This window comes from Siphateles boraxobius, unplaced genomic scaffold (genome assembly GCF_051911475.1).
Source record: "Siphateles boraxobius isolate OS27281-9 unplaced genomic scaffold, OSU_SipBor_1 29, whole genome shotgun sequence".
In the NCBI taxonomy this organism is placed as follows: Eukaryota; Metazoa; Chordata; class Actinopteri; order Cypriniformes; family Leuciscidae; genus Siphateles; species Siphateles boraxobius.
In genome coordinates, this window is record NW_027508908.1 from 11,523,379 (window position 1) to 11,551,166 (window position 27,788).

Consider the following 27,788-nt stretch of genomic DNA (forward strand, 5'->3'; position numbering starts at 1 on the left):
TTCTATTCAACCGGAGTTGATTGCTTTGGACCTTTCCAAGTGAGAATCGGGCGCCGCACCGAAAAAAGGTGGGGCATATTTTATAAATGCATGACGACTCGCTCGGTGCATCTGGATCTATTAGAAAGCCTCGATACAGATGCTTTCCTGCTGTGACTGAGAAGATTCATCTCTCGACGTGGCAGACCGTTCGAACTCCTCATGGACAATGGTACCAACTTTGTCGGTAGAGAAAGAGAGTTGTGTGAAGCCGTTGCTGCCATGGCACCTCAGTGGAGAGAGCAACTCGCTGAACAGCAGATATCCTTCCGATTCAATCCTCCAAGTGCGCCGCACTTTGGTGGCACATGGGAGAGAGAAGTGAAGTCTATCAAGACTGCACTTCGCGTTGTCCTCAAAGATCAGACTGTTCCTGAACCTGTCCTGATGACAATTCTAGTGGAAGTCGAGGGCATAATGAATGCGAAACACTTAGGCTACTTGGCATCAGATGCCTCTGATCCAGACCCGGTCACGCCTAACCTCCTCCTCATGGGCCGTCACGACTCGTCGCTTCCTCAAGCAGTTTACGACCCCAGTGACCTTGGGAGGAGACGTTGGAGGTACAGCCAAGTCATTGCGGATCACTTCTGGTCATCTTTCATCAGCCACTACCTACCAGGGCTACAAGAGCGCAGTAAATGGAGGAAAGACGGTAAGCCACTCTCCATAGGCAACGTTGTTTTAATCGTGGATCCCCAACTTCCTCGAGCGTCATGGCCCGTAGGACGGATTACCCAGACTCATCCAGGAGCAGATGGACGTGTACGGACTATCAGTGTTCAAGTGAAGGACCGTACCTACATTCGTCCAGTTGCCCCGATCATCCTGCTCCCAGCTCTGGAGGACAAGGACGAAGAAGAGACCACCAAATAGACTTTCTCCTACTCTTTCAATTGCAATGCGGACAGTTGGGGGCGGCTTTGTCTGAAAGCCTATTTGCTCAGCGCTGAGGTTTCCTAAGTGCGTTCGAACTCTCCATCACGTGAACTGCGCCTGGACGGCGCGCGGCTCAGTTGTTCGCGCTCAGTGATGATGAGAGGAGATTCAGAGACCTCTTTCTTTACTTTTGTGTGCGTTTTATGAAAAGCAAGTAAGTTCTTACTATTGTTGTATGTTTATACTGCGTTGTAAGGAATATTGTGAAATAATGTATGTTCATGTGAACTAGTTATATCTGTTGAACTGCGTGACTAATTAATGTAGTCATGCGTGCGGTAATATGCGACATGTTTTCTGTGTGAAATAATTAGCCCTCTATATGTCGATGTAGACCTTATTTGTGTTAGTTATTTAGAAATTTGCTTCCACGCTCGGGTGCAGTGTATTTACTGTTTATTTTGTGCTACCTGCATCGAGTGTTATAGTGATATTGTCACGGAACACACACAGGAGGCAGAAAATCCAAGAGCAGTAGTTTTTAATTAAAGGGCAATCCAAACTCGTAGTCATCCAGGCAGGTGTCAAAATCCAATAAGGCAATCCAAAACACAAGACAAAAACAAGAAACGGGCAGATACAGACTAGAAAGTGAGGTGACATAAACAAACACTAACACAGACAGGGAATATATACACACAGAACTAACAAGGTGATGGGAAACAGCTGAGTGCAATAATCAGATAAGTGACAGAACAGAATGCTGGGAATTGTAGTCTAATGTGAATGACACCGTGAGAACGAGGACCTCTTGTGATAACCCAGGGAAACACAACCAGACACTGTGACAGATATAGTGACATTCTGCATAGCCATTTAAAGGTGCAGCTGTACAGATATTAAAAGGCATATAGTGACATATTCTGTTGCACTGGATTAATGTCAATTATTATTTTCTGTACTGTACTGTTGTGAATGAGGACAATGAGCATAGTATAGTATTCCTTTATTTGTTTATTAATCAGTTATTATCATTGCATTATTTCTTTTCTTTCTCTCTGTTTAGACCACATACACTCAATTATACAAACTTGTATATTGGCATCCTGATCTTGGAAATAAAGATGATAAAGGATTCTCTGGCCGGAATCTTTCTGTAGTGTTCCCATCCTATAAGAACCACTAGTCCATACTTTACACAAAGACTCTTTTACACCTGACAATTCAAGAAAAGTAAAGAAGGCAACATACAATGTTACCTGCTGTGCTAAATCTGATTTAGAATCATACAAAATGGGAAACAAAACAAAAACAGGAGAAAGAAAGACATATGTAAAGTGAGTAAAATCCACTGAAAATAGCATTTGCTGTGGATACAGTGAGTTGCACTATAGCATAATTGAGGTCGCTGGAGCCCGGAGCTTCTGCCTCAATAGTGAGTCTGAAATCTGTCCCGGATTCGGTATCGGAAGGTGCAGTCAGTGTGACGCTTCCCTGAGCACTTCCTCCTGCCACAAGGATCAGATAGCGGGGAAAAGACACGCTGAAGCCCAGGTCAGTCCGGGCTCGGATAGTGTAGTTGCCGCCTGTAGTGTTAGAGGTCACTGTGAAGTTGAGACTGAATGGGACTCCAGGCTGTGCAATGTTCTGCGATTGGGCCTGTGGAGGAACAGATATGGCTAATGTATGTTATTTGTCTCATACAGAGATTTTTGGTACCAGCCTGTGATGTAAATGTAAGTGCATTATTGTTTAATAATTGTTGTAAATTACAGCTATTTGTCTTTGTGTATCCAACATTTTTTCATAGATATTTCTTACCGTGATGGTTATTCTAGATCCTTTATATTGGATGGGTGACTGTCTCTGGAATCGACCAGTCGACGAGGAGTCATTCAACAGTCCTTTAAGTTGGACCACAAATGCCCCCTCTGGGATTCTGTCTACGTTCACCAGGAAGTCTGTCACTCCCACTGCTTTGATGGTTCCATTAACAACATCAGATCCTGAAGCTTCAACTAGAAGCACGTCAGTCACTGTGACTGAAACTCCTCCGGTCACAGAGACAAACAAAGTAGCATTCCGACCTGATCAGCAATTACAGAAACACACTGAAGTATCAGACATTGGCTGGATGTATGTTATGTGACAAACAAGAAAAAATATTTTAAAACTTAAGGTGTGGTCACAAAATTGTGATTGTCCACTGTCAATAGTGTCATGATGTAAGCCAGAGATGGGCAACATCGGGACAGTTGGGCCACTGTCCTGCAGAGTTTAGCTCCAACCCTGATATGGAAATTTTAAAAACTCACCAACCGGTAGTTTTCTAGTAATCCTGAAGACACTGATTAGCTGGTTCAGGTTTGTTTGATTAGGTTTGGAACTAAACTCTGCAGGACAGACCGAAGTTACCCATCTCTGATGTAAGCTCACAAAAAAGTCCCCTTAAAACCAAACAGTATTGTTTTGTAAAAACTTCCAAGACCCTACAGGGGTCAAGTGGTTTGGAGAATGGATGGATGATGTATGATGTTATACCAATAAAAGGGCGGGTGAAACTCTGTGCCCATGAGTCTCCATGACCTCCCTCAATTATCTCCACAAAGTAAATGAGGACATCCACAGCACTCTGACCTGTATTCACAATTAAAGGAATTCTGAATTATGGACAGGCATATGTGTTTATTTTTTGCTTTGAAGGACAGAATAAAGATGTTTTCTGTGATAATTGACAGGATATGAGCTATTTTTTTAAATGTAATTGGCAGGAAATCAACACCAGAAAATGTATGGTGAATAATCTATGTCCAGTACAACTTTTTAATGAAGCTTTTCTAGAACTACTTATCGCTAAAGCTATTTTAAGTTAAATTGCAGGAGTAAAAAATCAACAACATTTGAAATCTTAAAAGCAAGTCATACGCAGAAATTAAAACCTTACCGATGACTTTCAGGGTGTAGGAGCTTGTGGCGCTGATACTAATCTTCCATTCCCCTCTCTGGTTGTCAGAGCGTATTTTTAATCTCTTTAGATTACCTACAGTCAGGATGTTACCTAGAGGACCATTTGCCACTGAACTTGACTGAGACAAGCCTGAAAGGGGCATTCATGAAATCAGATGTTAATTGCATAATAATTATGACATAATCCTAATGTCACAGCCCTGACATGCAATGGAGCCTTTAATGGATACTCCACCCCAAAATGTAAATTCTCTTATAATTTACTCACCCTAAGATAAACACAAACAACATTTTTTTTAGAAAAATAATGCATCTCTGTGATCACATAAAATGCAAGTGGGTGGGTCCCTCAAAGTTGATGCTTCAAAAACCACACAAAGCAAACATGGCAGTATTCCATCCGATCACAATTGATGAAACAATGTCTTCTGAAGTGAAACGATAGGTGTGTATAAGAAAAATACAAACATTTTAAACTTTTTAAACTTAACTATTCCTTCCGGCCAATGGTTATACACGGGTTTATGAGAGAATCGCGAAGTTCTAAATCAGCATGAAACTCACGTGAGAAGTGATGTGGAAACACAAAAAAACATAATTTATCGAGCGAGTTTCTCAACACGCTTACATCACGCTTCACACCATGCTGATATTTACGTCAAGCGTGAATTCATTAAAATATTACTTTTTTCCCTACCTACTCCTATCATTTAGCTTCAGACAACATTAATTCATCAACTCCGGCAGTAAATTATCGTTGTTTTATGTAGTTTTTGAAGCATCAACTTCATTATATGGAATCATTTTTTAAAACTCTTTCTTTGTATTTCTCTGAAGAAGGAACGTCACACATATGGGACAGTATGAAGGGGAGTAAATGATACGAGAATTATGAAACTGTTTGATTAAGCACATAGGCTTCTGTAGATGAGTATTCTGTTCATAGATGCACAGGCTCACCTGTAGGGCTGTAGAGGGTAAAGACTGGAGAGTCTCCGGTGACATACACAGTCACATTGGACAGAGATGGATCCACCACAAAAGAAACATTTTCTGCAATGGCTGGACTTCTCTCTATGTAAAGAACAGTCACCTTCAAGAAACACATGTTTTACTGCATTAGAGATTTAAAGAGTTACCCCCAAGAACACCACAGCACAAATAATAGCATTCAGATTAGGATATGATTGGTGGTATAAAGCAAATTACATTTATATTATAAAATTCATTTCTATATAATAATTATAGAAGTATTGTTAATAAGTGATCTTGTTGTTGAAACATACCAGGTCAGCGGCGATTACATCCATAATGACTGCAGTGCCCTGAGACAGTGTAGAGTTTGTGACCTCTATGGTCTGTCCACCAGAAATATGTGCCAGGTCTCTGTACATCTGTATGTCTGACTGAGACAATAATCTTGATAGCGAGACATTCTGCTGACTACGTGACGAGATAGAGTTTGTCAGCAGGAAAGTGACCTAAAGTGTGGTAAGGAGCAAACAAGTATTAAGACATCTGTAACATAACTGAAGAAACAAATCAAGCAGCTCTGCAGATACTCACTGTTGACTTGGTGATTTGCATCATGGCCTCAACTGCGCTTTTTAATTCTGTGTCCTTTACTGAAGCATCAGTGAAAACAAAAATGTCTGATGATGGAGGAGCTTCTGTCAGTGTCAACTATAGATCCATGAAATGATGAAACAGAAAAGACAAGACCTTTTAGCATTATAATGACTGAATATAAGGCTTTCACGAGTTTGTGTGCCCATATAATCTTGGCGTAAGTGGTAAACAGATTTTGCTTGCTGACTGCTACGGAGGGGCTCAGAGAGGATATTCTACCTGAGCTCCGATTGCCTCCTATTACACAGGCGAAATATGGTACAAAAGGAGGATAGGGGAGGAGGAGGGATGCCGAAAGAACTAATGAGGAGAAGTGGTAAGAGGCTGGTTTTTATACCTTGGTATTAATTAGAAAATTAGATGGGCGTACTACTCCCGAAATTCCATTAAATAACTTCACTTATTGTGTATATCAAAGCAACAATTATTTCCTCTAAATCTAAATTTTCACAACATCTTATTTTATTTGTTTGAGTGTACTGGTTTCATAGTGAACTTTTCTCAGGATGAATGAAGGTTTACACTACTGTCCAAAAGACATTGAACACACACACACACACACACACACACACACACACACACACACACACACACACACACACACACACAACACACACACACACAACACACACACACACACACACACAACACACACACACACACACACACACACACACACACACACACACACACACACAACACACACACACACAACACACACACACACACACACACACACACACACACACACACACACACACACACACACACACACACACACACACACACACACACACACACACACACACACACACCTGCAGTCCTGAAAGGCACATCCCTGGATTTGAACCATCAGACGCTGAAAGGAGATTGATTAGCTCTTTAAATTTATCTGCATTTTCAGTTTTCATCAGAGGTCCAAAACCTGTGAAAAACACAAACACCTCACTACAGGGCACTACAATAACAAAATGCACAGGACATTTTAAACAAACTGTGACTGCATTTTAGCATAAGACTGCAACACAACAAAATGTGAAAAAAGACGGGTCTGAATACTTTGTGTATATACAGAAGGGCTATTAACAATTTAAGCAAGTAGAAGCTGGTATCTTTACAAACTTTATATTAAGTGTCTTTAACAATGCACTTAATGTGTACATACGTGTTTTACACTGTAATTACAGATGTAATTAATTTATATAGCTACATCTATAATTACAGTGTTGACCCTTCTCTTACACCTTTATCCACTCCTACACCTACCCATACCACGAACACTGTCCTTAACCTTACCCGTATCCCACCTCAATAGCACCAAAAACGAATACAATAAGTACATTGTACCCAACGATTTCTTTGACGTATGTACATAGTAGTTACCCTGGTCATTAAATGGAACTAGAATATATTCTGAAGGTTCCTCTGATGTTCCTCTCCTGCTGTCTATGATACTGAAGGTCACTGTCTTGGCCTCTGCGATGTTATTTGACATACTGCCCGTGGTGTCAAACACAAATGCCAGAACTGAAGTCTGATTTAGGCCCATCAATCTGAGAGAGAGAGAGAGAGAGAGAGAGAGAGAGAGAGAGAGAGAGAGAGAGAGAGAGAGAGAGAGAGAGAGAGAAGCAGATGAAATGCAATAATTTGCCCAATGTTGACCTAATGTGTGCATCATCAGTTCACAGTGATGTAATTTTCCACCTGTTCCAAATAAAATTTGTGCATAGTTCAGGAAATGTGGACTACAGTGCATAAATATGAACCACTTATGGAACTATTGTAGCACAAAAGATTTCTTCCTTTTATGCTACTAAAATACCATAAGTCAATAGTCTCGTACCGAAGAAAGGCTACATTGCCTGTTGCTACTCGGATGTCTTCCAGTAGTTCAATAGTAGCGTTGATGGCCATTTCAGCGGCACGCTGATGAAGGAAGCCATGACTTGAGCTGATGTCATCCTTGTTGATACCTCCGGTGGGGTCTCTATAACTGGTCCTGTCAAATAAGCCCCCATGGCTACACTTGCCTAAAAGAGAGTTAAATTCACTTTTATATAAACCAAGTGTTTCTGAGTATACAGCAGTTTGGTCTTTATATTCAAAGTATCTTGAACTCTACAATAAAGCTCAGACAGTAATTGATGGAGTTAATTTAAGGAACTTGATGGAACATGATGTCTGATGATCTTTCTAAACCCCATTAATGGTGACTGCATACAGTTACCTCTTTTTATCTTTACCTTTCTTGAAGTACCTCGACAGTGCATATACTAAAATTAAAACTGAGAACATGTAAAAAGTATAAACATTTACTCAAGCCAAAAAACAGGGTAAAATCAGGGCACAAAGTCATGTGTGTCACGGTGGCTATAATGATGCGCACGACGAAGGAGTAGAGAAACAAAATTTATTCTTTATTAAACCAACAATGGAACACTCAGGAGATCGCATGTAGGAGCTAATCATAAACACAAAACATAGACGAGACCTGACAATGAACAGACAGAACCCAGGGTTTAAATAAAAAGGGAGGGTAATTAAAATAAATACAACAGGTGAATGAAATCAGTAACTCCTTAGGGCACAAAGAAGTGAAAATTAGACTACAACTGGAGACCGAGGTGGAGCCGCAGCGCCGAGTATCTGAGAGGGAGCCAGGGTGCCAGAGGACTGAGGCAGAGCCAGTGTTACTGAAGATCAAGGCAGAGCTGGAGGGACAGTGGAGCCTGACAGAGCCAAAGGGGTGGCGGGACAATGCGTAGCTGCGTGCATGTAAGTCCGTGGCGCACGCAGAGTGTCGTCGGACCAAGGTTGAGTCTGACGGACCTCGGTGCAGTCATAAGGATGATGGTCCCAGTTGGAGCAGAGGGAGGGAGAAACCAAGGTCGAGTGAAAGGTGAACGAGCCGAAGGCTGGAGGCAGAGTCAGGGGATCCTCTTTTCAAGGCGGGGCTGATGACCATATGAAGATCCAGAGCACATTCATGCAGCATCTTGGAGTTAACAATGGAGGAACTGAGGAGCTGACGGGGACCAGCGGATGCGGAGTTGTGGGACTGGAAGACTTTTAAAAAGCAGGCGGAAGAGGAAGGCTGGAGACACAGAAAACTTCAAGCTGGGAGAAACCAGTAGGGACCGAAGAACTAGGAATGTATCCTCTTCCATTTCAAAATAATCTCAGCGACGGGAGTGTGGGCAGGGCTTTTCTCCATGCCCTCGAACTCCACAAGCAGTACCACACCGAGGCACAGTGTTGCCAGCTCACGCACCTGGTCAGACTCTGAGGTGGGGCTCGGGCTCCGGGGGAATGGTTGGCTCAGTCCTCTTTACTGGTTCATGCATTGTGGCAGGCTTGGGCTCACTGTGAACACTGATCCATTGTTAACCAGCACCCACTCCACAAATGCAGCAAAATCCTCTCTAGGACCTTGGGTGCATTGGACCGGATAGTGAGTTAGGCATGCCAGATCTAAAAAGTCCCTTGTATGGTCCTCCAGTGAATGGTCTTTCTGCTCCAGACAGAGTAGTTGGATGGTGGGTGGGTACATTTGTGAGGGGGAGAGAAAAAAAAAGACAGAAAAGCGCTGCAAAAAAAAAATCTACTCTAGGTCTTGTATTCTATTACGGTGACTGTAATGATACGCACGATGAAGGAATAGAGAAACAAAATCTTTATTAAACCAACAATGGAACATTCACGAGATCACAGGAGCAAACCATAAACAGACCACAAAACATAGTGTCACAGTCATCAGCTCAGTCTCCATCACCAACTCTGTAACCTGTCAGCACTACACTTCCCAGCATTCCTCCTGGTCCCCACCTGCACTCAGTCAGCCATCACCACACCTGCTGCAGATCATCACCAATCACCTGAGTACTGACTAGCTGCACCTGCACTCAGCACACCCTTTATATGCCCCGTTCTCTGTTCACTCTGGGTCTGGTCTCGTCGATGTTACTACGACAAACAGACTCCTTACCCCAAACACTCACCTGAGCTCGTCATCCGTATCCTGTCTCCCGTCTGTCTTCAACCCGTCGTTAAGATCCAGTTCCCTTGTCTTCACGCGTCTTCATTACCTGCACGGATACCCACCTCAGTCACTGTAGGAGCCTATCACCTTTCAGGTAGGTTAATTTAGCTATTACTTATTTTAGCCACATGGGGGAGTATTGCACTGAATGTGGCACGTCACTGGGAGTTAGGTATATTTAGAGGTGTGGCAATCAGTTAGGGAAAGGTGTGGGTGGCAGGGAACACACGGTTCTTACCGTAGCCGTGAACACCCAATCCACCGACAGCACAACAGCTATTTAATTAGCACTGGGTTAAGTTTTCTACCTTTATAATAAACGGCAACATCGCCCAAAGAGAGCTAATGCCTGGACTTAGGATCTTTCTGCTATGCATTGAGAACACCATGCCATCCATGCCGAGGCTTATAGGACAACCTCCATAGTCAACTTCCAGCTAAGCCACTCCCAGACTTCCTCCCTCAGTCACCATTCACTCTCCATTGCCTGGTTCCCGCTACTGCTTCCCCACTCTTCTTCAATAAAGACTGTTTTACACTTACCACCCATCTGTTCCCTTCCCGAGTTGTGACAGAAGACCAGACCTTAAAAATGAGAAGCTTGGAAATCACTTCTATAAATGTTGGCCCTTTGAATAGCAGAAGGATGATGGAAGGAACAACAGTTTTTATTTTCCAGAATGGCAGAAGCCTGGAGGAATATGTCACGGAGTTCGTCACCATCAGTCGCCGAGCTACATGCAGTGACCTCACCCTTATGGAGGGATTTTGGTGTGGGCTGGATGATGAGATCCGCTTTGTGATGCCACAAGGAGACCCAGTGTGGACGCTTGAAAGATATATCAACTATGCGATCTGGATAGATGGGTCCTCGTTCATCGTTAGCAGCGGTAAGGAAACCAAGCTCCCCGACAGGGTTCAGCCATTAGCCTTGTCCAGTGAAGGCTGTATCCGAACCGCCCAAATCTCCAGTCCCTGTCTTCGTCCAGTGTCAAGAGAGGTCTGAAGTTCCTGTCTTGCATCCAGAGAGGCATTCAGTCCCTGAGCTTGCTCCAGAGCACATAGAAAAATTAAGCAGTAATTATTTAAAAGTAAAATTCTAGTTAAAAAGTATTTTATTTTTTGAATAATAATAACAGATAACAGATGTTCCAATATTCCTGCACACCCCTAACGGAAACCGAGTCACCATCCAGCTAAGTCACCATCTGCATCGTTAAAGGGTTAGTTCACCCAAAAATGAAAATTAAGTCATTAATTACTCACCCCCATGCTGTACCAACCCCGTAAGACCTTCGTTCATCTTCGGAACACAAATGAAGATATTTTTGATTAAATCTGAGAGGTGGATCACTGCTACATAGGCTGCCAGAGGGAATGAAACTTGACGGCCCAGAAAGTCATTAAAGAACATGTTTAAATAATCCATGTGCCTACAGTGGCTCAACTATAAGTTTATCAAGCGACGAGACTACTTTTTTCCCGAAAAAAAAAACATAATAACGACTTTATTCGACTATTCCTTTTCATTCCTTGTGGGCCTGAGACGAGAGTTCAAGAGATTTCCACGACGCATGCGCGAGAACTGAACAAGAAGTATTAGAAGAAGAACGTTCTCTTCTCAGTTCTCGCGCATGCGTCGTGGAAATCTCTTGAACTCTCGTCTCAGGCCCACAAGGAAGAAAAGGAATAGTCGAATAAAGTCGTTATTATGTTTTTTTTTTCGGGAAAAAAGTATTCTCGTCGCTTGATAAACTTATAGTTGAGCCACTGTAGGCACATGGAATATTTAAACATTTTCTTTAATGACTTTCTGGGCCGTCAAGTTTCATTCCCTCTGGCAGCCTATGTAGCAGTGATCCACCTCTCAGATTTAATCAAAAATATCTTCATTTGTGTTCCGAAGATGAACGAAGGTCTTACGGGGTTGGTACAGCATGGGGGTGAGTAATTAATGACTTAATTTTCATTTTTGGGTGAACTAACCCTTTAAGTCACCATTCATCGCCATTGCCTGGTTCCAGCTAGTGCTTCACCACTCTGCTTCAATAAAGACTGTTTTGTGTGTGTGTGTGTGTGTGTGTGTGTGTGTGTGTGTGTGTGTGTGTGTGTGTGTGTGTGTGTGTGTGTGTGTGTGTGTGTGTGTGTGTGTGTGTGTGTGTGTGTGTGTGTGTGTGTGTGGTGTGTGTGGTGTGTGTGGTGTGTGTGGTGTGTGTGGTGTGTGTGGGTGTGGTGTGTGTGTGTGGTGTGTGGTGTGTGGTGTGTGGTGTGTGTGGTGTGTGTGGTGTGTGTGGTGTGTGTGGTGTGTGTGGTGTGTGTGGTGTGTGTGGGGTGTGTGGGGTGTGTGGTGTGTGTGGGGTGTGTGGTGTGTGGTGTGTGTGTGAGACACATAGATGATACCGGACAATGAACAGACAGAACTCAGGATTTAAATACACAGGGAGAGTAATTAAAATAAGTACAAATGGGTGACTAAATCAGGAACTAATTAGGGCACAAAGAACAGGCAAACCAAGAACCGGAAAAACAGTGAAAACAATATGTGGCGAGCAGGTCGAGGGTCGCGGTCGTGATTGCTGATGAGCGCCACCTGCGCGGGGCACCGGTCTCGTATCTCTGACAGAGGAGTGGAGGCATAAAAGGAGGAGCAAAGACAGTGGAGATCGAGAGAGGCCAGGCCTGGGTTGTGTTGTTTGTTTTATTATGTGACAGCAGTCGTCCGTGAGGGGCTGCTGTCTTTTACTTTCGTTTTGTATTTGTTTTATTTTATGTCATTAAAATGTGTGTGAACGTTCGCCGGTTCCCGCCTCCTTCTTCCCATAACATCAAACCTTGTTACACAATACTAAACCAGAACATGCATGTTACAATGTGTTAATATTAATACGTTTTACCCTTATTTTGCATTACCAGTATACCTTTTCAAAATTTCCACACCATTTTTTTTTTTTTACAGAAATGTAGTAGATCATTCAAACAGTGCTTTTGACCACTACTAGTGTTACAATTTACAGCTTCATCCGATTCAGCTGAAGTAATACATGTTCTAGTTCGATAACTGTCTGACTTTGGTCTAAAAAGGCTAATAAGCACTTAATCCTATATGCTAATGTGTGAGATGTTAAGCTTCACTACCTCCAGGTTTGGTTGAGAGTAAAATGCTGAAATATCCTGAAGTTAAGATCTTCTGCTGCAGAACCTCTTGGAGAATGTTGTCACTGCAGTCTTTTCCAACACAGCTTTTGCATGTTTTTGTATTGGAACCTAGACATCCATCCAGAAACATAAGTGTGTGTGTGGGGAATGACACTATATATATATATATATATATAACTGGTTACTTGACAGGGGTGGACAAATGTAAAGGTCATATGATACAGCTGATTGGGGAATTCATTTTGAGATGAATACAAAGTACCTCAGGAACAACTATACAGTACCTGCTAGATTGTTGAGGGGAAGTTCAGATCTGATCAGGGGGCTGAAAGGAGCAGTGCTTCCCAGTTCCATCCAGTTACTGTGGCTATAGAAATCCTGCACACAAAAATGCATTCATTTGCTTAATTGCAAATTTATATTTTAGCTTATTATATAAACCACAGAACAAAGTACTGTTCTAACCAAATATTTTTTCAAACAATAGTTTCCTTCAAATTCCTCAAACACACTAATAATAGTGAGCCATTTTCTTTTACATAATTTGCTTTTGGTCTAACTACGACTACTGCCTCAATAAACTCTTAATTACTGCTTATTACCGTAAATAGTTAGCAATGTAGTTGTTAAGTTTAGGTATTGGGTAGGATTAGGGATGTAGAATATGGTCATCCAGAATAAGCCATTAATATGTGGTTTATAAGTACTAATAAACATGCAATATCCTAGTAATGCATGCTAATAAACTAGTTAATAGTGAGAATTGGACCCTAAACTAAAATGTACCAGCTCACTTTTAGATGTTTGACCTTGAAAATTATGATCTGTCAAACCTTGATTTGGATTTGAAAACACTACTCTTGCATTTCTATGGACTAACATACCTGTAAAGTATGACATGCAGCCCCCAGACTGGAGCGGGCAGACAAATATCTGCCCTGTTTCATGCTGACTTTCACTGCAGCAATGCCTTTAGTGATGAGGTCCCGTCCATTTTTGAAATCTTCATTATCAAAATGATGAGCAGTACTGAACTGCTTTCTATCCACAGCTGCATTGCTAATAGAAGTCTGAGAAATTGCCAGACTGAAAGTGGATATTTTTAATAAGGTGGAATATGAATTTGAGCAGGCTCTCTGGACGTCAGTTGCTGTCAATTTGTTGTTAATCTGGAGGTGAGGTGGAAAAATGTTAGATTAGACCCACACTGTAAAAAAATTTTTTTTACAAAAAAAATCTTAAGATTTTAAATACAATCACCTTGGATGTTTAAGTAATTCAAACTACAATTAGCCTATATGTATAGTAAATATTTATGATAAGAAAAAATATTTTAATGAATAAATCTGGTCTTGCACAGAAGAGGATTACAAAACATGTCGATTAAAGTGTTAAACTTTATCATCACTGAATATCATGATATTGAATATCATGATGATAATCAGGTCATCAGTTAACTGCTTACAACTGGACTTGTTTCTCTTTAAATGACTACCTGTTTGTTACCTGTAAATGTTTTTTTCTCCACATTTTTATTTATTTATTTAATTTTTCATAATTATACTTTATTAACATTTTATTAAAACACCATCTTGTCTTTCTGTTTTAAAAATGTGCATGCATTTTATTTTTACTTTGGTTCTATGACATTAAAGTGTGATAAGGTTGCAGAAATGTTCCAGACTTTAAAAACCATTAAAAAACACACACACATTAAAAACCAATCTGCAATATTCTATAAATATGTCAGCGATTAAAACCACTGGTAAATATCAGTTTTAGTTCTTAGATTGGTTCGCGTTCATATTTTCGTCTTACAGGTAGTGTAAATTCCCGCCCCCGGGCAGCGGCTTCGTCACGGCACACTTCTGCCATCTTGCGGAGGAAAGCTGCCTCAGTGATTTGTTGATGTGTGAGAGATCCATCAGCAGGAAAGACTTTAAATGCTGCAGCCTGAGGGGGCTTAAATAGAGCCCCCTGCAGGAGAAATACAGCCACTACAACCATCGAAACCATGGCTGTTCACAATCACAACAACTGTGGGAAAATTCATAATGGGAATTCATCAATTGCTTACAAAAATGATACATTTAAAAAAATATATGAACTTATCATACTTCCTGACACCTTTACAATAAGCCTGGTGAGTCAAATAATGTCTCAAACATGCAGCTTAAGTCCGATAAGTCATCTTCAATCAAGATAAATTAGCATTAAACACATGTGCTACAACAGTGCAACTGCTTATGGATGGTGTTCGTGGTGTTCGATTCTGTGCACTTCTGCCCATACGCAACAAGTTGCCTCTTGAAGACATTAAAGGTTAAAAAGTAATGGCCCCTTCAAAACACTACATCAGTTGAATCTCATTCTCATGACACACCCATTTCAAGGCTGTGTCTTTAAAACGGATAGGCAGCTGACAGAGCAAGCGAATAAGAAATGAATCACAACAGTGTATGCCTAATTAAATCCCCATGCTTTATATATGTCTTCATATAGCATACACACATTTGTGAATAAAACTGTAACATCACATCGTTGCCCTCTTTATTATTCTATTCACAATGTTCTATTCACAAATACACCCATAAATAATTTTAGTGTTTACATTTAGGCCTCTGCCGTTCAATTAGGACATTTAAGTATAGCTTAACGTGCCTTAGAAAAAAAACAGTTCCCTTTCGAGAGGTCTCTCCTATTGCGTAAGTAGCTTACGCTATGGGAAAACTCCTTTTCTCAAGAATATTGAAGTCTTTATGTAAAACGCATTGCAGCTGCACAGCTGACAGCAATGAACGAAGGAAGCTCGGTCATTGGCTGTGCTGTGGCAACTTGCTCGAACCAATGACGGGGCGACTCTGAATGCGCGACCAATGAGCGCGCTTCACGCCCGCGCACGTCAGAGCCCACCAAGATTGCCGTGGCCAAGAGCTATGTATTGGGCGCCCCGTCATGAGAGTTCTTTAGATTTAATCTCCTTCAGCGAACACCTTCTTCGCTGGATCCTCCGGATTATTGAAGCCTTCGCCGCCGTCGAAAAGCATACCAGCGGGATTGATACGAGGACGTCGGCACCTTCAGCCGCCTTCGAACGCCATCCTACTGAGCCATCCGGCGTGCCACACACGCAAGTATCTTTACATCTGTTCGCCCCGCGACACTTGTAAAAGAGCAATTTTCTGAGGCGTTGTTTCAAATGCCTTCCTGCGCGTCGTGCAGAGACCTTCTCCCGGACGGGGATCGTCACATCATCTGCGCTCGCTGCCTGGGCCGGGACCACGCAGAAGCTGCTTTGACCAAGGGCGGATGCCCGGAATGTGATGACCTGGGTCTCTCCGCACTGCGGGCTCGCCTCGCCGCTTTCGCCGTGAGCGAGCCCATCGCCCCCACCCCTCTGTTTGAGCCGAGCACTAAGAAAAAGCGCCGCTCACAGAGGCTTCCTGAACCGGAGCTCAGTGACGTCACGCCGAGCCAGTCTCCGCGTGCTTCACCGCCGCTCTTACCTTCCCCACCGCCGGTTCAGTTCACCTAGCCAGACCCACACCCCTCTAGCAGAGCGGTGGGCCTTGTGACTTTCGGCGCGTCCGAGGACGATGGGGGAATGGATGACAGCTTGTCCATCGACGCTGCATCGGACGACTGGCCGGGCTCCACTCTCGACCCCGCCCCGTCGACGCTAGCTAGCATGAGCGGGGGCTCCACCATGGATACGGAGATTATCCGCGTCCTCTCGAAGGCCGTAGAGGACCTCGGGCTCGATTGGTCTTCTCCCGAAGAACCAACCCGAAGCCGACTGGATGAGTGGTTTCTGCAGGGGCGCCAGCAGGCCCCTCGGCAAAGGCCTTCTCCCTTCTTCCCGGAGGTTCATGACGAACTCACCAAGTCATGGAAAGCCCCCCACTCTGCACGTCTGAAGCCTTCTTTTTCTTTGTCGCTCTCCTCTGTGGACGGCGCAAAGGAAAGAGGCTACGAGGGAACGCCGCCCCTCGAGGAGGCCGTGGCCAATCATCTCTGCCCGCCCTCCACCACCGGATGGAAAGCCAAAGCTTCCCACCCCTCGAAGCCCTGCCGCACTACTTCTGCTCTCGCCGGTCGCGCCTACGCCGCCGCCGGCCAAGCTGCATCAGCGCTTCACTCAATGGCGGTACTTCAAGTGTTCCAAACTAAGCTTGGACGAGTCTATGGACGAGTCTGGCCCCGAACCCGAAGCCTTTAAGGACCTACGCAGCGCAACTGATATAGCTCTGCGAGCCACGAAGGCCACCGCCCAGTCTATTGGCCGCGCCATGGCTAATTTGACTGTTCTCGAGCGCCATCTGTGGCTGACTCTGACGGAGATGAAGGACGCGGATAAGGCGCCGTTTCTCGACGCGCCTATCTCCACCAGCGGGCTGTTTGGACCGGTGGTTAAAGGTTTCGCCGAACGCTTCACTGAGGCCCAGAACGCTTCACAAGCTATGCGCCATTTCCTGCCCAAGCGCTCCAGCTCATCGCAGAGCAGACAGAGACCGCCACAGCCGCAGCGGGCTAGAACAGCTCCCACCGCCTCTCAGCCCGCGCCTCATGCTGACGCTCGACGCCGCTCGCGCTCCTACAACCGCAAGCCGCCTCCTGAGCGACGGGGTCCTCGGCCCAAGATTGTGCTGAACCCTGAGCCTCGAAAGCCGTCCTAGCCACAGGAATGAGAAGAGAGAGTGCGTGTCTCGCAAAAGCCGGACCACTCTCTCTGCAAAAGCTCAAACATTACCCAGTCCCCTTACAGGCGGCTGGAAATGTCCATACAGCAGTCAATGGGCCAGTCACAGAGCTCGCTCACCTGCAAACAAACGCCGTTTTTACGGCGACGCACAGAAAACACAAAAAGAGTCTTTTTCTGCCTGTGTCACTAAGGGTTCACATGTCCACAAAGTGTGCATTCCCAGATACTGTCAAAACAGTGCCAAATTCATTCCCAGCTCAGGCTGCGCGCCCCATGAATGTAGATCACGTGCCTACGGTCATGTACGCACCACTACACACAAGCACTGTTCACACAGTTATGAATTCATCCCCAGTAAAAGCGGGAAACATTATAAAAGTGACACGTGTGCCTACCACTGTTTATGCACCCCCACTTATAAACACTGTCCTTACAGTGTCAAACACAACCCCAGCTCAGGCTGCGAGTTTTACAGACATAGCGCGCGCTGTTGTAAGCACACACGCGCCCATTCACTCAGCTGCTCAGCGCGCGCCCGCGCCTCTGAGAGCTACGAACTCAGGCGATTCGCTGGCCGGGTCCCTACGTCACAGCGGCCCGCCCCTAGCCTGTATTCAGCCCGTATCTGTACACGCAGCGGCATGGGAAAACATTCCAGATATGCCGAAATGGGTATTGAATATAGTAAAGCACGGATACTCGCTCCAGTTCGCTCGCAGACCACCACGTTTTACGACTGTGGTCGAGACGAAAGTGAGAAAGGAGTGTTCACAGGTTCTACGCACCGAGGTGCGCAAACTAATAGAAAAGGGCGCTGTGGAAACTGTTCCCCCCTCTATGAGCGAGGCAGGTTTTTACAGCCGCTATTTTCTCGTCCCGAAAAAGGATGGTGGTCTCCGCCCCATCCTAGATCTCAGACACCTGAACAAAGCACTAATGATTTGCTCGTTCAGAATGTTAACAACCAAGCATATCCTCGCACAAGTACGCCCAGGAGATTGGTTTCTCTCAGTGGATCTGAAAGATGCTTACTTTCACATTCCAATAGCGCCTCATCACAGGCCGTTTCTGAGATTCGCTTTCGAGGGACAGTCTTACCAGTACACAGTACTTCCGTTCGGCCTGTCCCTGGCTCCCCGTACATTCACGAAATGTATGGACGCAGCACTTTCCCCCTTGAGACGAAGGGGAGTGCGAATACTGAATCATCTCGACGATTGGCTGGTCCTAGCACAATCAGAGAGTCAGTTAATAACACACAGATCTTGGATTATCAGCCATTTAGAATGCCTGGGTCTAAGAATCAATTTTGCACAAAGCATACTATCTCCCAGCCAGAGGATTTCTTTCCTGGGAATAGTTCTAGACTCGATGCAAATGACAGCGCGTCTCTCATCAGAGCGCGCGCTCACCATCCGGCGCCTTGCAACATCATTCAGGGCGGGCGCGCGCGCCCCCGTCAAGCGGTTTCAGAGGATGCTCGGTCTCATGGCCTCAGCATCAGCCGTACTCCTGCTAGGATTGTTGCATATGCGCCCTCTCCAACGCTGGCTCAAGAGCCGCGTCCCTACTCACGCGTGGCGTTCGGGCCACTTTTTAATCAGAGCGAACCACGGCTGTATAAAAGCCCTGACGCACTGGAAAGCCGCCGACTGGTACCAGTCAGGCGTGAGTCTGGGCGTGAACACAAGGAGAAAGATGATAACGACAGATGCCTCCAAAATAGGTTGGGGGGCCCTTTACGAGGGCAGGCCTGTCTCCGGCTTTTGGTCAAACCCGGAGAAGCGCCTACACATAAACTGTCTGGAGATGAAAGCGGTCGCTTTGGCTCTCAGAGCCCTGCTTCCACATCAAAAAAAACGAACACGTCCTGGTCCGAACGGACAACATGACGGTAGTGTCGTACATAAATCGCCAGGGTGGACTCAGGTCGAGCTCCATGCATTCAATGGCCAGGAGACTCATTTTATGGTCCCAGCACAACTTGCGCTCGCTGAGAGCAGCGCATGTGCCAGGCGCCCTGAACCAGGGGGCAGACATGCTATCCAGAGACAAGATTCTCCCAGGAGAATGGGCTCTCAACCCGCTGACGATTCAATGGTTATGGAAAACCTTTGGCAAAGCGGAGATCGACCTCTTCGCCTCCAAGGAGAACGCGCACTGCTCTCTTTTCTTCACGAAGAGCACGGACGCGCTCGCCCAGAGCTGGCCGAGCCGCCCCTTATATGCCTTTCCCCCGATCGCGATGCTGCCACAGGTCATCAGTCGGGTCAGAGAGGAGAAAAACGCAGTGCTTCTGATAGCCCCACTCTGGAAGAACCAAACATGGTTTCTAGATCTGATGCAAATGCAATCTGCACCACGGCCGATTCCACTGAGGCCAGACCTCCTCAGTCAGGCCAGCGGGATGATATTTCATCCCCGCCCCGATCTGTGGGCCCTTCATGCATGGCCCCTCAACGGGTTCCCAGGAACCTCACGAGCGGAGCGCTAAAAACCATCGCTGAGGCGCGGGCGCCCTCCACGAGACGCTTATATGCCCAGAAATGGAAAGTGTTCAGTGACTGGTGTAATGCCAAGGGCCTGAACCCTGAGACATGCGAGATTACGAACGTACTCGCTTTTCTACAAGGGCATCTGGAGGCGGGCCGCACCCCCTCCACGCTCAAAGTATATGTGGCGGCCATCACAGCGTCACACAACCCTGTAATGGAACGTCCATTGGGAAGAAACGACCTAATTATTCGTTTCCTAAGGGTCGCTAGGAGGATGAACCCTTCACGCCCCCCCTCAGTGCCGATCTGGGACCTAGCTACTGTCCTAGACGCTCTTAAAGGGCCCCCGTTCGAACCACTCCGAACCGTGCACCTTAAACAGCTCTCGCTCAAGACTGCGCTCTTGCTGGCACTCGCCTCGGTCAAGAGAGTGGGCGACCTGCACGCGCTTTCGACAAGCGCTGCCTGCCTAGAATTCGGACCTAACGACTGCAGGGTCGTCCTTAGACCGAAACATGGGTATATTCCTAAAGTGCTCACCACTCCCTTCAGAGCACAGGTTATCTCCCTAACTGCGCTATCGTCTCCAGCAGACGAACACGACGCTAATCTACTCTGCCCCGTTAGGGCTCTCAGAGTGTATTTGGAGCGTTCTGCTCCAAATTCAGACAGACAGAACAACTGTTTGTATGCTTTGGCGGCCGTACGAAAGGTTCCGCCGTTTCAAAGCAGAGAATCTCTCACTGGATAGTTGAGGCTATAGCGCTGGCTTATGAAGCTAAGGGACTTCAATGCCCCTGGGGAGTCAAAGCACACTCCACCAGGAGTGTGGCTTCTTCCTGGGCATGGTCGAGCGGGATACCGATCGAGGATATTTGTGCGGCGGCAGGCTGGGCCTCACCGTCCACATTTATCAGGTTCTACAACCTACAGGTCCCGACATTGCATTCCAATGTACTATCAGCATGATACTAGTTGAACTACGAGTTCGTATCTAGATTATGTATGTGCTTGTGTCACACTGAGCGCCTTCTAGCCGCTCTGTATTTTTCCCACATATAAAGCTCGCCTCTGCCAGCTAGTTGGATGATAACTTTGCTTTTCAGCTCAGGCACCTGCCTCTGGCTATCATAAGGCGAAGTTCAGCACGCACGGCGTTTTGCATGGTGTTCCCATAGCGTAAGCTACTTACGCAATAGGAGAGACCTCTCGAAAGGGAACGACTCGGTTACTAACGTAACCTCGGTTCCCTGAGAGGAGGGAACGAGTATTGCGTAAGCTGCCGTGCTTGTGCTTGGTTAGTTCGCTTCAGTCGTTTTAACCTAAAGAACTCTCATGACGGGGCGCCCAATAAATAGCTCTTGGCCACGCCCATCTTGGCGGGCTCTGACGCGCGCGGGCGCGAAGCGCGCTCATTGGTCGCGCATTCAGAGTCGCCCCGTCATTGGTTCGAGCAAGTTGCCGCAGCACAGCCAATGACCGAGCTTCCTTCGTTCATTGCTGTCAGCTGTGCAGCTGCAATGCGTTTTACATAAAGACTTCAATATTCTCGAGAAAAGGAGTTTTCCCATAGCGTAAGCTACTTACGCAATACTCGTTCCCTCCTCTCAGGGAACCGAGGTTACGTTAGTAACCGAGTCGTTCTAATAGTCTGCATCTTGAGAAAAACAATGGCGCTGACATATTTTTAAGATATGTCAGTGCAAGTTGCTTTCAGTTAATACAGCTCAAACATGCATTTTAGTCTGGGATTATCTTTGTCTGTGAAACCGGATAAGTCAAAGCTCTAAATAACTAGTTTATTGTAAATTTTGATAATTTTTTTATAATAGATAATCTGTAATGGGAATATATTTTTACAAAATGTTTCTGTAGTTTCTAGGCTGTTATTTTTCATAACAAATGCTATAATTTAATTTAAATTTAATTTGATTAATTTGAAAAAAGGAAAAAAAGTCAACATTTGCCTAAACCGGGTACTGAGTTTGACCTGTAAATATTGCTTTATTGTTACAAGAATGCTACATTTTCATAAGGGCAAGTACAAGAATCAAGAGCCATGAGTAATGTATTCTAATGATGACTGATAGGGCAAAACAAATGGCCATCAGATATTCCAAGAGATGGGGAATCATTAAGAGCCTGATGAACGGTAGGAAATAAACAATTTGTAGGAAATTAAGAAAAATAAACAATTTTAATATGAGAGTGTAGGAAAGTATGAAATAAACAATTTCGATATAGAATATGTTAAGAAAAAGTTAGTTTGACTTCCCAGGGCATTTTGAATTACAACATTCTGTATGATAAGGATCCAGGTGCTTAAAAATAAATGAAATACATAATTTATCCTATGTAAGCAATTGTTAACAATGCTATTATTTTACTGCAGTAATGTACCAACTTTGCATGTGTGGATGATACCACAAAATACTATTTTTTTTGTGCAAAATAAACAAATAAACAAACAAACAAATAAATAAACCTAATAGGGAGCATGCCCTGGAACCCGGCTAAAACGGTTCACACTTCCACCCAAACCAAAACCCTATGTATATACTACACAACCAGCAATGTCCTCAGTCAATATAATATTACACGATAACAAAAAACAAAAACAAAAAAGAATATTTTCTTTACCTTGTGGTAGATTTTTCTTGAGAAGAACGTATTTTCAGGTTCCGTCTGTATTTATATCCTTTTACATGTGACGTCAACGTCAATCTGCAATAGAAATCTGCAATAGAAAGCCAGGCTGATAAGTGAAAGGTGACTGTATAAATGATCAACAACAATGAAGACAACCAAAAAATTTGAACCATAATTAAAAAGGAAATCACTTATTTAAGTACCATATAAAAAATACAAAAAATGTAAATAATAATCCACTTGGACTGTTTATTATAGGCCTACAGAAACCCCTACATAATAAAGAGCTAGCTATGAATGAGAATGGTAGCAAAAAAGAAAGTAACATGCTTAATCAGGTCTGCCTTGTTCCAGGTCAAGCCTTTTGCAAAGTTAAACAGTTTGGGCTGGAATGAAGACAGACTTCATTCCCCCACACCCTGATGGTCTTAAAAAGAATCTGGTCCTTTTTAGTTGTAGAACAATAGTTCAAACAACCAATCAGTTGAGGGGATAATGTAGGGTTAAGATGGGTTAGGGACTTGTACATCATTGTTGTTGATCTATAATTTTCCTCTAGTTTAAGGATTAGATAATGGGTAGGGTTTTGATTATAACTATAACAGAATTGTTGTTCCAGGATCAACAAAACATCCAGCCCCAGTACCATGCCTGCAAAATCAGGACGTCTCAGTCAGTCCTTAGAAATCAAATCAAACGAACAGTTTAAATGTCAGATAAGATAAAAGAATGCAGCTTGGCCTGGAAATAATTTTGACTTCATTCCCCACAACCTGCTGGTCTTAGAAGGATTCTGCATGACACTTACAAATCACATAGACCATAACAAAACAGCTTTATTGCCAGATGAGATAAAGAAAATAAGAATGAAGATTGACATTCCTACACAGTATTTGACACCACGGCATATGCCTGTAACCAGACATGGGCAGTATTTCAATTAAAAGTTGTATTTTAAATACGTATTTAATTACTTTAGTGTATTTTGTAATTTATATTTTGCAGGTGTGGAAAAAATAAAATGTAGTTTGTAACAAAATATTTTGAGGGAGTGTATTTTGAGTATTTCAAATACTTAAATACTTAAGAAAAAAAAAACATAGTAAATGATTTTGGCATATTTTCGGTCTGATGTTGGCAATGTCCAGGTTAGATGCACGGAAATCACGTGACACCCTGTAGACCGGGCTCCCTCCAAGAAGTGAATGAGTTTTGAACTCTTAAAAACAGCATTAAGGTAAAGTGTTTTGTGAAAAATATACAGTCTACACACACACATATTGCACACTGAACGGCATTATAGAGAAAATAATTGTGCCTTATGAGATCAATGCACTGTGTTGTCATTCATAAAAGGACATCATAGGCCCTACCTGAAACAGCGCGTCTGTCATATTTCCACTGAAATCTCCATGCTAAGCAAGTGTTCACAATATAACATACATCTGCAGTTTGTACACGTTTTTAAACGTGTTACATATGAGAAATATTGATATTGATTTTGTATAAAATAATCAGCAATCCTATTGTTTTTCAGTAATTGCGCACGCAACGCGATTCTACTATGGAAAAGGCACACAGGGTCAGGGCAGTTAGAGTCTCGTGTGTAAAACAAACCCACACATGTTATGATTAATATGATTAATCATATATATAATGATTAAAATGTAATTTTGATTTTGTGACGAAAATTCTCGGTCTGTTATTTTTACACAAAAATCGCTTTTATCATAGTTTTTGTCCAATTCCATTGACTTGTATTGGGTGTTCTGTGAGGTATGGTATTACGCCACCAACTGGGCTGGAGTGTCTATTATTCAAGCTCTCAACGGAAGAATGTCCGGTTGTGAGGCGGTTGGGAAAAATAGGTCCACAGTTTTACAACGAATGGTAAAACACCTGTTGGAAAGCATCTTTTGCAGCGATTTTTGTGCGAGCATATCAGTGAACACCCCCGACCACTCGGTGAGTTTCACATCTTTGTAAACTAAAGTTTAATGCGTTTTATGAATGATTCTTCCAGTGCCACTATGAAACCATTGTGGAGGTGGGGGGTGCTAACACAGAAACCGAAAATTCTCGGGACAGCAGCATTTGTCCAAATTTCAATCTTAAGCATTCTATTTCATCAGAAACGATCCTAAAACAGGACTTTAAGTGTAAAATACCGAACTTGTCCTTTAAGGCACGAGTAGAGTAACGCTGATGATATGGCTACGTAGCTTACATCAAACACGTTTTGCTATTAAGGGCAGCCTACCACACCATTGATGTGAATTTAGCTATACATGCCATTTACGTCAGAGGGAGCTATTTCAGGCCCTGTAGAGGTTTAGTGAAATGCCCATACTTTTTTTTTTGCTACTTAACATTTTGAATTTACACATTTCTCATATTTGTGTTATTGCTACTTTTTGTGTTATTGACCTTTCAGCAATAAAAAAACACACAATTCAGCCCACACACACAATATTACAGAGGCCAATAAAGTCAGTGCTTCATGAACAGATTCAGGCTCAGGGTCAGGAACAGATTCAGGCTCAGGAGATAAGGACTGGAGAATGGGGTACTTTAAAGCAGTCCGAACAGAAATGGAAGGGTCCCTTACTTTGCTGTTTGAAACCGTTTTTCTGGAATGAGGGAAGACTAGAGATTCAGGCGTGGGGCCCATGACGGGATGAGACTCTGGAGTGGCGGCCATCTTGAGACGAGACTCTGGAGTGGCGGCCATCTTGAGACAAAACTCTGGAGTGGCGGCCATCTTGGGACAAGATTCTGGAATGGCAGGAACCCTGGTCTCCTCCCTGCTCTAGTAGATGGTTGATGGGGAACCGTAGTGGAGGAGTACCCACTCCACATCGTCCTTAAAATTCCCCAGAGGCCCCTCTCCGGGCAGGCTCACCCTGGTCCTCTCGTGCAGACCTGCCCTGAAAAACACACACAGACTGGTGTCATCATAGTGGACTTGATGTTGAAGGTCCAGGAAAGCCTGTGTGTGTTCCTCTAAGGATTGATTCCCCTGCGAGAGCAGGAGAATCTGGACAGCTGCTAGATCCATTGGAGGTCTGTCGTTCTGTCACACATTAGGTTGCAGCATAGACGAGGTGAAGCAAGATCTAAATGCAGCAGTCTTTATTTTCAAACTAACTCAAATCTTTACAAAACCAAATAACAGGAACAGAACATCCTACAATAGAGATGACGACAGGCAAGGAACAGACTGAAACACAAACCCTAAACGTGACAAATATATTGTTTTTATTATATTTGAAGTGGTATATCACAAATCATTGTATTTATCGAATCCTCTCAAACTGTCTAAAGCCAACTATAACTTATAGTAATTCATGTGGCAGGAGTTTAGTGAAGCCCCTGAGCCAAGGAGAGGCTTATACAATACTGCTGCCCCTGATATGAACTTTGTCTTTCATAAACTTCTAAAACAAGATCAGGAGTAGAGTCTACACTACTGTTGAAACCACAGCTTGCCCACAAATCAAGTCTCAAACACACCTGTTCACTTACTACAGAAAGTGAGACTGAAATTTCAATAGTAAACCTTAACCTTAATTCTTAAATATTTACAAAGACTCTTTTAAACCTGACAAGAAAAGAAGGTGTAAGGGTGGATTTCCTACAGGGGTTCAGGCTGCAGGACTGCTGAATGACTAAAGAAAAGTTATCAGCAAGATGGTAGAAAACTGTACATTTCCTGTCTATTGCCACCCACTGCTATTACCCCACGCCGAAATTAAGCACAGTTACAATAACTTAATATGTGAGAGTGTTGCTATAGAGTGACAATATTGTATTCCATTGGTAGCACTTCAAAGCCAATACTAAATCAAAACAAGTTAGCACATTATTTGTAATTGAAAGGGTTTAATGACAATATGATTATGATTACACTTAAAATAGTTACAAAATAGATGTATGAGATGATAAAAACTTATACCATTAATTGTACCCCGCATATAAAATATTACCTGAGAGATTGAAGAGAGAGAGAGAGGGGAAGTGACAAAGAATAGAGGAGCCAAAGAAAGAGTGCCCCAAGAAAGAGAGCCAGAGAATAAAAGGAGACAGAGCACTTGTTAAAATCTTCTTTTATCCCTTAAATGTTCATTTTCAAATATCTTTGATTATTTTCAATTCTACAATGGCAAAATACAATGTTACATAGAATCATACAAAATGGGATACAAAAAAACAGGAGCAAGAAAGACACATGAAAAGCGCATAAAATCCACTGAAAATAGCATTTGCTGTGGATACAGTGAGTTGAACTATGGCATAATTGAGGTCTGTGGAGCCCGGAGCTTCTGCCTCAATAGTGAGTCTGAAATCTGTCCCGGATTCCATATCGGAGAGTCAAGTCACCTTTATTTATATAGCGCTTTTTACAATACAGATTGCTTCAAAGCAGCTTTACAGAGATAACAGGAAAATAATGTTGTAATAATATTGTTAAATATAAAATTAAATGTCCCCAACTAAGCAAGTCAAAAGCCAATGGCGACAAAGGCGAAGAAAGGCGAAAAAAGCGACAGTGGCAAGGAACTAAAACTCCATCAGGTGACAGAGTGGAGAAAAAAACCTTGGGAGAACCCAGGCTCAGTCGGGGGGCCAGTTCTCCTCTGGCCAACGAATGAACAGTGTATGATCATGATTTAGGCAGCATAGGTCAGAAGTCAGATTGGGTCAGAACTTTCACAATATTTTTCCAATTCCAACTGGTTGGGGATAATCACGGCGTATGGTCATCACGGCGGTATGGAGACGGGTTTGTTGAGGTGTCCATGAGGCCTTCACAGTGTTGATGAGGCTGGCACTTCAGGGATGCGTTGTCGTCGTGTCCATGCAATGGTCCTTCATCAGATCTGGATATGGCCTGGATCCGGCAGTTTGCGGTAAACCTCAAGATAAACAGAGACTAATATTAGCGTAGACGCCATCCTTCTTATGATGTACCAAGTACATCAGGATTTATGGGAAGTGTTCCCGGTTCCGGCTGATCTAAACTATGCAGCCTAACATTTAATTATAGAAGTCTATAATGTGTTATATGTATGCTAGGCCAAAGAGATGTGTTTTTAGTCTAGATTTGAACTCACAGAGTGTGTCTGCTTCCCGGAAAAAATTAGGAAGATTGTTCCAAAGTTTTGGTGCTAAATAGGAAAAGGATCTACCGCCAGAAGTCAATTTTGATATTCTAGGTATTATCAACTGGCCA

General features: G+C 43.6%; 1 protein-coding gene across 1 annotated transcript; it reads right to left on the bottom strand.

Moving 5' to 3' along the window:
* Window positions 1-1,911: 1,911 nt before the first annotated feature.
* Window positions 1,912-22,902, bottom strand: vwa10.1 (von Willebrand factor A domain containing 10, tandem duplicate 1). Its single transcript, XM_077246581.1, has 16 exons — window positions 22,759-22,902; window positions 22,547-22,643; window positions 14,528-14,746; window positions 13,594-13,878; window positions 12,994-13,087; window positions 12,689-12,817; window positions 7,358-7,544; window positions 6,898-7,067; window positions 6,330-6,439; window positions 5,452-5,568; window positions 5,172-5,366; window positions 4,846-4,978; window positions 3,863-4,015; window positions 3,460-3,555; window positions 2,740-3,005; window positions 1,912-2,577 (listed from the first exon to the last, which is right to left on the bottom strand). Exons 3-16 carry the CDS (start codon window positions 14,723-14,725, stop codon window positions 2,203-2,205), a joined length of 2,508 nt encoding a protein of 835 aa, XP_077102696.1. The 5' UTR covers window positions 14,726-14,746; window positions 22,547-22,643; window positions 22,759-22,902; the 3' UTR covers window positions 1,912-2,202.
* Window positions 22,903-27,788: the final 4,886 nt, after the last annotated feature.